At 38.7% G+C, this 12,227-nt stretch overlaps 1 protein-coding gene across 5 annotated transcripts in view; it reads right to left on the bottom strand.

Annotated features, from left to right (window-relative positions):
- Positions 1 to 403: 403 nt before the first annotated feature.
- Positions 404 to 12,227, bottom strand: part of thsd7ab (thrombospondin, type I, domain containing 7Ab) — a 186,512-nt gene continuing 174,688 nt past the window's right edge. For 2 of the 5 annotated variants that reach the window (XR_014622946.1, XR_014622947.1), the window contains exons 25-29: positions 10,940 to 11,022; positions 9,083 to 9,296; positions 6,226 to 6,313; positions 5,779 to 6,051; positions 2,336 to 2,408 (exon numbers count right to left, since the gene is read on the bottom strand). Coding sequence is in view for 3 of the 5 variants with exons in the window: in XM_084357197.1 (XP_084213323.1) it covers positions 2,318 to 2,408; positions 6,226 to 6,313; positions 9,083 to 9,296; positions 10,940 to 11,022 (476 nt within the window). In the remaining 2 variants the exon portion in view is untranslated. Of the gene's footprint in view, positions 2,409 to 5,778; positions 6,052 to 6,225; positions 6,314 to 9,082; positions 9,297 to 10,939; positions 11,023 to 12,227 lie in introns of all 5 variants that reach the window. The other 3 variants (XM_084357197.1, XM_084357199.1, XM_084357198.1) reach the window with 2 other exon arrangements.

Here is a 12,227-nt window from a genome sequence, read left to right as displayed (position 1 = left end):
GTCGGGTTCAATTCAAGTCTCTGGAAGCCCGAACATCGCAAACTGATTTGAAAAGACGTTACATACGACCTGTTTTAAGCAGAAATCTTCAGTGTAGTTGCTAAACTAAAAGCAGAACGGTGCAAAATCAATTTCCGGGACTTTCGGACACTTGGATTACACTTGACAAGCTGTACGGGGCCATTTCATTTTTTCATGGTTTAAAACAAGTCTCCATCTAGTTACGTTGTTTAGGAAAATGTTGCAGCACTGTCTTACTGTGAAGCTCCAGAAATGTAGTTCACTTGACTTTGAGTAGATAATGACTAATTTTCTTTTTTGCGTGAACTGTTCCTTTAACGCCGAGGGATTCTGCTCCCTTGTGAACAGAATTACAAAAAACAGCTCAGTAACCTTCTTTGTGTTTACAACCGTGTCCTTATTTATTTTCAGTAATTCTTCCCATACATATAAACAACCTGTACAAAACGGCTTTCAGCCTTTCGTCGTTTTCTTTTTTCTTTCCTTTTTTTTCACAACATACAACTTGCATCATGATAACAACAATCGGCAATATCACACACCCACTTTGCAATATTCAAACTAAACATTTTCTGTGCAATACAAAATAAATGTACACATACTTTTGATATTTTTTGTCTCCAAAAAAATAAAAAAATCGCTGTTATTTACAAATCCCACAACAAAAAAGGTAAACATTCTCCACACCAGTTTGTTTTAACGTTGAACTCAGCAGAAGCGTGTTCTCTTATTATTAACATGTTGAATGAGTTTTGTTTGTACAGATTGTTTTTTTTAACTATATCTCACCTCATGTAGTGTGAAACAATAGAGCACCTATGATACGGATTACTACATGAGAAAGTTTTAAAAACTCTTGACGTATACTTTGCTGAGAGACCTCGAAGAAAACATTAATGTAGTCTTAATTATGTGTATAATGTATGGCCCATTCAAGTATTAAAACTGTTTACAGGACTGTTAGTATTTAGTAATCGTCAGTAAGGCAGAAATGACGTTTGCGTGACATGAACGGTTTAAAATTATTGGTCTTTTTCTTTAATCACTGGAAAATGTCAGTTTTTCCTCAATGTACTACTGCAGGTAAAAAAAAAAGTAAAGAATCTGAATTTTTTATGATTAAAAAGAAGTTTAAAGCCGGCGATTTGTTAAAAGAAGTCACCTCTTGATATCATTTAATTGCATCTGGGCAGAAATAAAGTGATAACACCAGACGAAATCTACAAACCACAAAAGGTACTTTACTACAACCAAAAAAAAAAAAAGAAAAAAAAAAGAAATCAGTTGTGAGAAATAAAATCTATACATATATTTACTTGAGATTCACACCTGTTTTGTAGAATGTGACACATCTAAACATCTTTTCCTGTTGCCGTTGTTTTCCTTTGAATGTTTTCGCGTTACAGTAGCTGTTCCTCTGCTGTATGGTTTAGTCTGTGGAAGAGGCAGTGTTTTATGGCAATAGAAGGTAGAAGTCACATGTGCATATCATGCTGCACTAATATAGTGCAATGTAGAGCCTGAAACAAAGAAAAGGGTGGAGGCAGGCAGGCAGTAGTTTCCGTGAACCAACTGATTGCAGGCAACTCCTCCATCAGCATCGTACAGATCAGTTTATCCCACAAACACAGGCCTGTGTGCCTCGAAGAGAGAAAAAAAAAAAAAAAGAAGAAGAGAAGAAATGCCTCCCTTTTGTTCAAGACTGTAAAAGAGATTTGAGTCAAAACCCAGTTGAGGATTGAGAAAAAGGAATCCAAACCTTTTTATGGAGATTTTCCTCTCCCTCCTCCTCTTCCCTGCGGTGACTTTTGGCAACGTACGAACCGTCAGAGCATCCTAAGCCTCCAGCTACTCAGCATTTTTAGGGACAAGCAGAAAAAGCGCGGGGGAAGAGTTGGAGCTTGTGCTGCCATGTTCAGAGACAGCAGGAGAGCTGGGTCTCTCTTCAGCACCCAGCTTTTTTTTTTTTTTCTCTCCTCTGACTGAAATGAGTCTTTTCTTTACAGAAGTGTGGACGTGTAGGGGGGGCAAAAAAAGGCATTTCATTGAACACGGTGGAGGTCACGAAGGCTCTAGCAAAAGAAAATACTTTAAGAAAACAAAAGGGGGAGTGAATGGAGCTTTAGTTGAAATGGTAAAAGCCCACCAGTGTCTCCACTAAGAGGATTTTCTGTAATTTCTCCGCTCTGTGACGTGTCCATTCACGCTGCAAACATCCATGTCCCTCACTGTAATGGCTGTGATGAAGTGGGTCTCTATGACAGGTGAAGTGCTCGGCGAAGCGTCTCCCGGGGGACTACATGTCCGTGTCCCCGTCGTAGGCGAGAGTCAGAGGTTTTAGTCGGTTGTTTTGTTGCCTCTGTCTCTGAGGTCTCTTTGGCTTTTTGCTGTGAGGAAAGATTAAAAAAGAGTCAGAGTGGCAACAACGGCAGTATAAACTACGACACTTACCATGCTGTTACTGCACCCGATACTGTGTGTGTCAGGTAAACATGGAGGTAATTATGGAAAACAGGGATGAGGGGAGTGATTTCTACATCAGGGACGATTTTTTTTATTTGTATTACTTGCTATTTCAATACAGAACTGGGAAGATATATATTTTTCTAGACTCTGCTGTCAACTTTTCCACCCACTAGTGTTTCCGAGTGGTATTATTGTTGGTGCTGCTGTCGCAAGCAGCTACTAACAACGCAAAGTGACTTTATGCATTCATTTAATCTAGAATGGAGGCATGAATGCCGATAGAAATGGTGCCAGTCAGACTTAATTTTCCCGGGAGATTTTGTGTCCGGCGGCAGACAAGATTGCATAGTGAAAGCGGATTTTATAGGGAAGTAATATAAACGCTGATGGTGTCATTATTCTATAGCCATTACACTGTGCAACATTTACCTCATAATGGTACGTTAAGGCAAAAAAATTGTCTATTGCCAGTTTAGGATGAGAAAAATGACTTTCCCAGTTAAAAGAGGGTAAAAGTGGAGCTTCCTATTAGTCTCTAATCCCGATGAGATGATGATCATCACAAACAAATGACCAAACATTAAAGGATAAGTCTTTAGTATTCTATATTCTTATTGTCAACAAATCCCATGAAAAGACCACAACCAACAATCTCAGTACCTCAGCCCCTTCATGTCTACTGAAGATATTATTTACTATTATTATTATTTTTAAAAACGACTCCCAGAACAGCTCAACACTGTAGTGTTCTGGAGCAAATACAGTATTTGCTGTGGGCTATTTTCAGCGGTGGATTAAGACACATCTTGTGCTCTAGCAGGACGTTGATGTGGGACTGAGTCAAAATAAAACTACAGTGTTTGTTTTTATGGTAATGAAGGAACATCTCACCAGTGCAACAGTGTTATTTACTAATGTGTAAGAGTAATAAGATATATTAGGCTTTAGCTTCACAGATAATACTTTCTAGTAAGATCATCTTGTTGTTGGTCTTTTCTAGGAATCTGTTGACAAAAACACAAATATAGAATATCACCAGCTTTTGCATCATCCAAAACATCTGAGGTATTTCAGTTTCAAAACAGCCAGCTGACCTTCTGTGTTTGACATAACTTGACTGTTTAAGAGCTAAAAACAAATCTCCACTATTTAAAAACATCACAAACAGTGAGACGGTCTAGACTTGTCTATTAAAACAAGAACAGGATACTGACAAACAGTTTGTTTCATGTGCAGAGGACACAGACGTCTAGATCTAAGAGCATTAAAGGTTATTAGTAAGTTAATTTGCATGCAAACTCGGTGCACATGCCAGACATTTCCTACTACGCCTCCAGGGAGAAAAAAAGCACCTTTAGAGGAAGACGGCATGATTTCTACCTTTGTACTTCTCTGAGCTGTCAGCGCTGCTTTAAATACCAGCTTGTGTCTCAAAGTAACGGCGGCATAATTTAAGACACTCAGAAATATAGTATTTTAAATCCTCAACAGAAAGACTTTAAAGTTAATACTCAGTTGTGCCGTATTGATTATCAAATTTCAATTAATCCAATGTTGTATATAAAGTTTCCGCCACTTGTCATTGCAGGACAGTCCAATTAATATTTCTAACTTTTCTCCAAACTTTCTCCCACAGCACAACGAGTACAGAGTTATGTGATGTAATGGCCTCTGGAGTATTGAGCTGCTTCAAAAATAATATTCGGGAAAGTTGGTAAAGACAATCAGAGGAGCACCCGGGGGACTGTGGTGACGAGCTGATGAAACCACTGCAGAGTAAACTCACAACATCCGCAAACTTTCAGGCAAAGTCTTCTGCTGCCACAAAAATCATTCAGGCTCTTTTCTCTGTCGCTTTGGCAAAGTTATTCATGTTCAGGAATATTGACTGGAACTAAAAATTATTTTCATTATTAGTTAATCTGCCAACTATCGTCTCGATTTATCATTTAGTCCACAACGTTTCACAGAATAGTTAAAAATCCCTCAAAATTTCTCAGAGCTGAATGGGGCATAATAAACATGTACTGTATGGTCACTATACAGCCTGTTTTGGTTGATCAACAGTCCAAAACCTAAAAATACTTTAATATTACAGAAGTTAATTATTTTTATATAATTGTTCAAAGCATGTTACGTTGAATGTGTAAAAAGGATAACGAGCTCGTGATTTTGGCAGGAAATTAAATAGGAGAGAAATAAAGGGGACTGAATTGCCCTACTTCCTCTTTTAACCACCAGAGGGCAGCGTGACATCATGCTAGAGTTAGTGAGACTTCAAAGTCTGTCGATTTAGATTTAATTTGTGGGACAGAAATGAGTCCCTGTAGTAAAATTCAGCTCTCGACTCTCCTTTATCTCCTTAACTCTGTCAGTCTGCTGTTGTACTGTTAGCAGATCTGTGCTCATACTTCAGCTTTGACAAATCTATATTCACACATGTGAAGTTGTTCAACTGGAGAGCTGCACAAATACATTAACATACCCGTGAGGATGTAAATTAAAATAATAGTGCTTGTACAGACACGGTGTCATTACATCCAGATTAGGACACTGTGCTTTGCTAATATTCTGTTTACACCTTCTTGTTAAAAGGACCCAATACTGATGACAAGATGGGTGTTATGTAATATGTTTTCCTGCCAGTTGGACTATGAGAGTAACTTTTATCTGACCTGATCTGAGTATCTGATGAAGAAGCTACATTTTCATCATCTTAAAATATAGATCAGATAAAATTCCTGTTGACTGATTCGCAAACTCGGGCTACAAAACATAACAAACTTCATCATACTATAAGTATTGAAGTTGTACTTGGGTATTTCTACTTTATACTTCACCTACAGCAGCTCAGAGGGAAATATTAACTGTTGATACATTAAGTACATTTAGCTGTTGAATGCAGGACCTTTGCTTGTATCTGAGTATCTTGCCTTTTGAGTATTTCTGCTTTTACTAGAATAGTTCAACATTTTGGGAGATACGATATCCTCTTGTTTATTTCCTATTGTGATGGTAACTGGACTTGTGTGAGCTTATTTCAACCGTGATTTGTGTGAGTGTGTGGCTTGTTTTGAGAGTTTTGGTACGAACACATTGATCAGATTTGGGTCCCTTTTAAAAGCAGGTATAAACAAAAACAAATCTAAACTACTGATCAAGTCAAAGACCTTTACTTCAGGTACCTAAACAGGGGTGAAATCAACAGTTTAACTACATCTATTTGGCCTACACGCTCTAAAAAAATCTACAGGGATTAAAACGAAATCTTGGTGGGCGGTTTGTCCTCACCTGCACCAACACCTTCACTCAGCTAGTCAGGCAGGACATGTGACACTTTTAGAGAGGTCACAGGGAAAGGTCAAGGACTGCAGGTACTTATACTGGAGGCTGTGTCGGGTGAACCCTCCACATCCTCATTAGCTGCTGCTGCTTTCAGCCAGCTCTTGGCAATCGGGACAGGTGTAAATCATCTCATGTGCATTTTGGCCCACCCAGACTGCCGTCCCATTGGCGTCAGACTCTTGGGCCTTAAGAGAGCGATGCACCTTGGCACAGTAGCTGCTGCGCTCACAAGAGGACGGCATGAAGGAGGCAAGAAGGAAATAAAAGACAAACAAAAACGGTGATGTGAGGGTGGAGGAGCGGTGCTTTAACTCAAAACGGAGGGAAAAATGAGGGCTTGGTCACATGAATGAGGATGATGATAAATAGGGGGAATTAAACTCGTCAACTCACCAAGCTAGGTATATCATAGACACTATGAATATGAGGAGCACAAAGGCTCCGGCTGCTACACCATACACCCACATCTTCAGCTTCCCATCTGTGGAGGAGGAGGCTCGTCAGTGTGTCTGTTTACACTTCAACACGCTAACAACTAGAAGCTGCAACAACTCATTCTGTGAAAGCTTCAGAAAACTTCAACACATTGCTGCTTCTATTTATCAGTTTTAACACTTTCTAATAATACAGCAGGCGAATTAACAGTGTGATTTCATTGTATGAATCAGGTACTAATAAAAAAAGAAGAAGCTCTTTCTACTACTAAAAGTGAAGAGAACAAAACTATGAAGATACAAAAGAGGAAAGACTGGACATTGTAGAGGAAAGGAGAAATACCTGGTATTTACTTTTTTGAGTAGTTGTACCAGTGATTGACTGTAACTAAGAACATTTACTCAAGTTCTGTACAATTTTGAGGTAATTACACTTTACTTTGCCGGTCAGATGATTCATACAAAATAATATAATCAACTAATTAAATCGGCCAAAAGAAACTTTCATTTTTCATTGATTCAGACGGCCCCTGTAGTATCACCACCGCCTCCGGTATTAAAGAATTTAATCTGGCTAGTGGAGCATTTGTTTTTAAAGCAGATGAAGGGAAGACACATTACTTTTAAAACTATTTTTCTTTTTTAAACACAGCTGTTTGCAGGATACATAGCAATGAGGTAATGTATCTATTTGTGGCTGTGTAAGATTAATACCTGTAATAACACGATGGAGAAACACAGTAAACTTTGTTTTAGCGCCGGTCATACATCACGGCCACACGTAAGCCGACAGTTAACATATTTAGTTGCTCGGTAATGGAAATGTTGTCGAGCTAAAGTCAAAGTTATCAACAGTAATGCTGTGATTTCAATAGAATCCAACCCGGTGGCAGGTATTAACAATAACTATTAAGAAATCAATCATCTCACTGATGGTCTTGTTTGCTAATGTAGGTCATATAGAGGCATCAATATTAAATTGAGACTGTTTCATAACCACTTTAAAGTTCCTTGTAATACATTAAATGATGATGCATTTTCGTGGATGAATCCATTAGCTCCACATTTACCAGAAGCAACATTAAAGTGATGTTCACATCAATGCATCGATAATTATGATCCAGTTATATAGAATATATCATTCTATTATTTTTATGATACAGATACAAGATAATACAGATCATTAGAAATCAAGGAGACGGATAACTGATTTGGATTTGGAACCGATATATGTACATTTTTGAGGTACTTGAGTATTTCCCTCTTCTGCTACTTTATACTTCCTCTCCGCTACATTTATTTGATACCAATCAGATAATGTAATGGGCAGGACATTATGTGAGAGGATGTTGCATCAGAAGTCCATTTTGTCAGATGGATTGCTGATGGGGCAACCTCACCGAATACCTGCCACGTGCAAAACATTTGTGTTTATTGTACTTCATCCATTACTATAATGAACTACACTGCAGTCATTTCCCAGTATTTGTAAAAATACTTTCTTTATTTCTCACAAGTTCCCTGTTGTTACTCCTTTGTTACCTCCTCATTCCTACATATAAGTACCAGTAGGAAAAGTTAAGCATTTTCTCAGTACCTGATTCACACAATGAAATCACGCAGAAAATTGCAGGCTGTATTATACAGCAAGTCTCTCCTTTATCTTTCTCAAAAGGCAAAAACATGTCATGAAGTATTACAGCAAGAAGTGTGCTGCCAAAACAAGCAAACATTTGGAAGATAAACGATACAAGGGTTTGTGTACGTGATGATGTGTGAATGTGGAAGTAGCTGCTCCTGACAGACGCTAACTCAATCTGTTCTGCACTCTTGCATCCTAAATGTTTCTGTTGCTGTCATGCTCCGCCGCTCTCAACGCTCTGTGCAGATGCAGTTCTCAAATGTTAATGTAGCTGCAGTTTTGATAAGTTACATGCATCAGAGCAGAGTGGAACAGACTGAAAACATGTCTGATGCATCTTTGTTTTTAATGTGTCAAGTTTTATTTCATGCACAGCTGCAAGTACAAATGTGTTAGACCTCGTGTTAATTAGACCCTGTCAACACTGAATCTGCCTAACACAATATGAAAGTAAAGTCTGCTGTTGTCACGTGAAAACCTCCCAACTTCACCTCAAGGATTACATGGTGCTCTGCAGGTTGAGAAAATTGAGTCTTTTCCTTTTTAGATAAACTTAAAGACATAGTGGGCACTGAGAAATAATAGCAGCAAAAGTGGAAATATTTTGAAAACAAATTCCTGGCCTAAAACTTTTACATGCATAAACATATTTTCAGGTCATGACTGTGAGTGTGAACTGTGGAAACGACGTGCGATGATTTTCCTGACCCTTATCTTGGCAGGATAACTATTTGTCTGCAAGTAATTGCACATTTTGCAGTAAATACAGACTCTATTTGCAGTCGTCATTGGCTGGATGAGTTTTATTTCTACTTTTTTGTTGTCGGAAGAGATTAATTATACTGTCAAACATTTTGTAACATTTCCCAAAATATAACCCAACAACGACTGCATCCTTTTGACTTCCTCCACATTTCTGTTTCTGAAGCGTTTTAATGTGGTGGTTTTTATAATTACGACTTGACATCTGGAAAATAGGAGCATCTGAAGGGAACATTAAGGCAGGGTTAGTTCTCCTAAACATGACAGTTAAAAGATTAAAAGGTTTTCACTTGACAGGAACAACACTGTCTCCCCTGTATTTTTCATATTTCTAATTTCTGTGAGCACGAAGAAGAGAAGCAGTCGTTTTTATTTTGGTGGATCTGAGCTAAAACGTGTTATGTGATCTGACCTGGTCCGTAGGGCTGCAGGTACCAGGTCCGCCCGGTGCGTCCGGGCAGGATGGTGGTGGGCAGGGTGGGGTTAATGGCACGACTGGTCTTCACATCCCCTTTCTTGTCCCCTGCTGTGGGGATCTCCAGGATGGGGATGGGGGCGCACTGGTCCAGCTGCCCAGTTGGCGACAGCACCTCTGTGAATCCCTCCTCGCACATGCAGATGCCGGCCTGCAGGGGGCAGCGCAGAATCATGTTTGGATTGCACTGCAGTCACAATACATCAAGGGAGTATTGGGCCATGTCATCATGGAAGTGAATCACTGGAAGAGGCCCTGGATGTTTGTATGTTAGGGTTCTCCAACTTGTTACTGTTTGGTCACAAGTTTGACCCCTGTACGTCCTCAGCAGCATCTGTGTGTGCTGTCTCCGTCTGACTCTTTCAATCTAGATAAAAGCATCATCTCTCATAATAAAAAACGAAACCATTTCACAGCACGTTTGTGAGCTTTATTCATTATACAGAGAGCTGTTTCTGCTATTTACCTCTATTGATATAAGTGGGTTGACAAAGTATTAGAAACACGCAGGGTTGGGTCAGATTACTTTGAAATGTTGTCAGCTACTGAAGACAAATTACAAGACAATTTTTGTGATTAGTGACATAATCCATAGTCCTACAAATAATATGATCTATTTTGAATACTTTTGGATTACTTGAAACTCCAGCATTGAGAATATTGCACCTCATACTAAAACGCCACAAATTTTCTTTTTTCTGTTTAACATTTCAAAACATTTTAAATATAAAAATGAAATGCATTTAGCAACTGTTTAAATCAAATTACCCTTTCAAATACTGCAGGTGCAGTGTGTGTATGCTACAACATGTGGGATGCTGCTTCTTTTATATAAGTTTTTGTTGCAGCTGTTATTTAATCAAAGGCCACGTGGAGGACTTTGCTTTTGTAATGCAAGAGGAACACTTTCTTATTCATAAAAAGCAATAAAAAGTCCATAAGTTGTTAAAAACGAAAACATATATTAGTGAAGCCATCATTTACAAAACCTGCAACCTGAGAGAAGTAACTTACTTGTAGACTGTATTCGTCATATTTGTATGTAAGAAAACAAGCTTCATGATGTTAAAATTGCTATGTTTTAGGATTATAGTTACTTATTTTTTGTAATCTGATTACATAATCCAAATTACATGTACTCTTACTATCCAACCCTGGAAACACCTGTCAGCACCCCAAACTACAGCCTCCACAGTGCCCATAAAGCTGAATCAGTACCGGACTGTTTATTTTCGCTATGTGTACACAATAAACTGACAACTGATTTAGATTTATGATGCAGGATTGACGCCGTGACCTCAGAGGTCCTAAGCCTGATTTTCATCAGATCATTCTGACCTGCTTACTCTGTGGTTATTACGTCTGCTGGCTCGACCAACTGATACAGCTCATACCATCCTGTATTGAAAAAACAAAAAGCTATGAAAATGGATAAACTTTGGAGATTTAGCAGCTGCTGAATCTTATGGATGTTAAACTTATTATCCTGGTTTCGATGCTGCACAGTTGACTGACACTATGGGAAAATAGGTTTTACATCTTCATGCTGCCATCATTTCATTCCCCGCTGCATTCAAATTCAATTCTGTCAGCGGTGTGTCACAGTGAGTACAGAGGCTGCCATTCATCAGAGGACATGTGCTTTCAGGGTTATTTCTTTTTTATTGTTTTTATTCTGTTTACTCCGTTTTTATTGTGCATCTCTGTCTGCACACCGAATATTTCTCTATAAGATTTTCCCTTTATTCTGTTTTTCCTGTTGAATTGGCCAGATGAGAACAAAGCGCTGCTCACCTCACTGCAGAAAGACTTTGGCATGAGACAGGGAGGGTCACAGGAGCTGTTGTCCACTGGAGGGTTCATGGCAGGACAACCACCTGAGGGAGAAAGAAAATAGAATCAAACAGAGTACAAGATGTTTTTAAAGGAATACAACGAACATCAACATCATTGGTGTGCTTTTGTAGAGGCAGCGCTCAACAAACATTTTCGTTTATATCACGGCCTGTACGTTCATGCATTTTTACAAGAAAAAACTGCATCTAAAGTTCAATATAGCTGACGTACTGTAGCCAGGTTTATTTCTGAAACTATTTCAGGGGAGTAACCACGTGTTCATGTGTTATACAGAGATGAAGAGCTGTACAGGCTGCCATCGCCCACCACCTTCACTACTTATAGAAACAAGACTCCCTTTTTTTAGAATGGTATGTTATATTTCTGGCATATTTTGTGTACATTTTGACCTCCTACGTAAAAGACTTACTATTTGAGCCTTAGTGCTGCTGGTACATCCCAGCTTCTCACTTTTGAGATCAATTCAGCTACACTACTTATCATTCTGAATACCATTTGTGCTGACCCTGTAAAATAAAGCAAGGTCTACTTGAAATCCACCAGTTGTGTGTCTACAGAATGAAGTCAGGTCAATGAAAAGCTGTTTTTTTTCCTCCTTTGAATACATTTCAAAACCGATAAGTTAATAAATGCCAAAAAATCTCTGGTTCCAGCCTCCCTAGTGTGAATAATTGCCAGTTTTCTTGATCTATTGTAATATCAAACCGACATATCTTGGGTCTTTGCATTGTTGCTCAGACAAAACAAGCAATTTTAATGTGTCAGCTTGGCCTTCAGGAAGCTGTGATGGGCACTTTTCACTATTCATGGACCAAACTGCTCAACTGAGAAAATAATCAGCAGATTATTCCATGAGAATATAAAGTCGGTGCCAGTAATTCACAAGAATTAAAAGCAAACATTACAAAAAGGGGAAACTACAGTCTATTGAAACCTTACTTTGTGTGGCAAAGTACCTGCACCAAGGATATTATGATTTCGCATGTGTCTGTTTGTTGGTTTGTCAGCAGGATTACACAAAAACCACTGAACAGGTTTCCACAAAACTTGGATAAAAGATGGGTTTTAGCACAGAATCAATCCCATTAACTTTTGGTGCGGATCCAGGATTTTTTTTCTCACTTTCTTTAACATTGCGAGATCGGTTTTTGGACATTTTCGTAAATTTCTCAGAGAACAATGCATGGATCTTGAGTGAAGCAATCAGATGTAATCGGGTATTTGA

The sequence above is a fragment of the Pagrus pagrus genome (assembly GCF_965226575.1).
Source record: "Pagrus pagrus genome assembly, chromosome: 7".
NCBI lineage: Eukaryota > Metazoa > Chordata > Actinopteri > Spariformes > Sparidae > Pagrus > Pagrus pagrus.
Note: the sequence above shows the minus strand (reverse complement) of the source record. Positions and strands in the feature narration are given on the sequence as shown.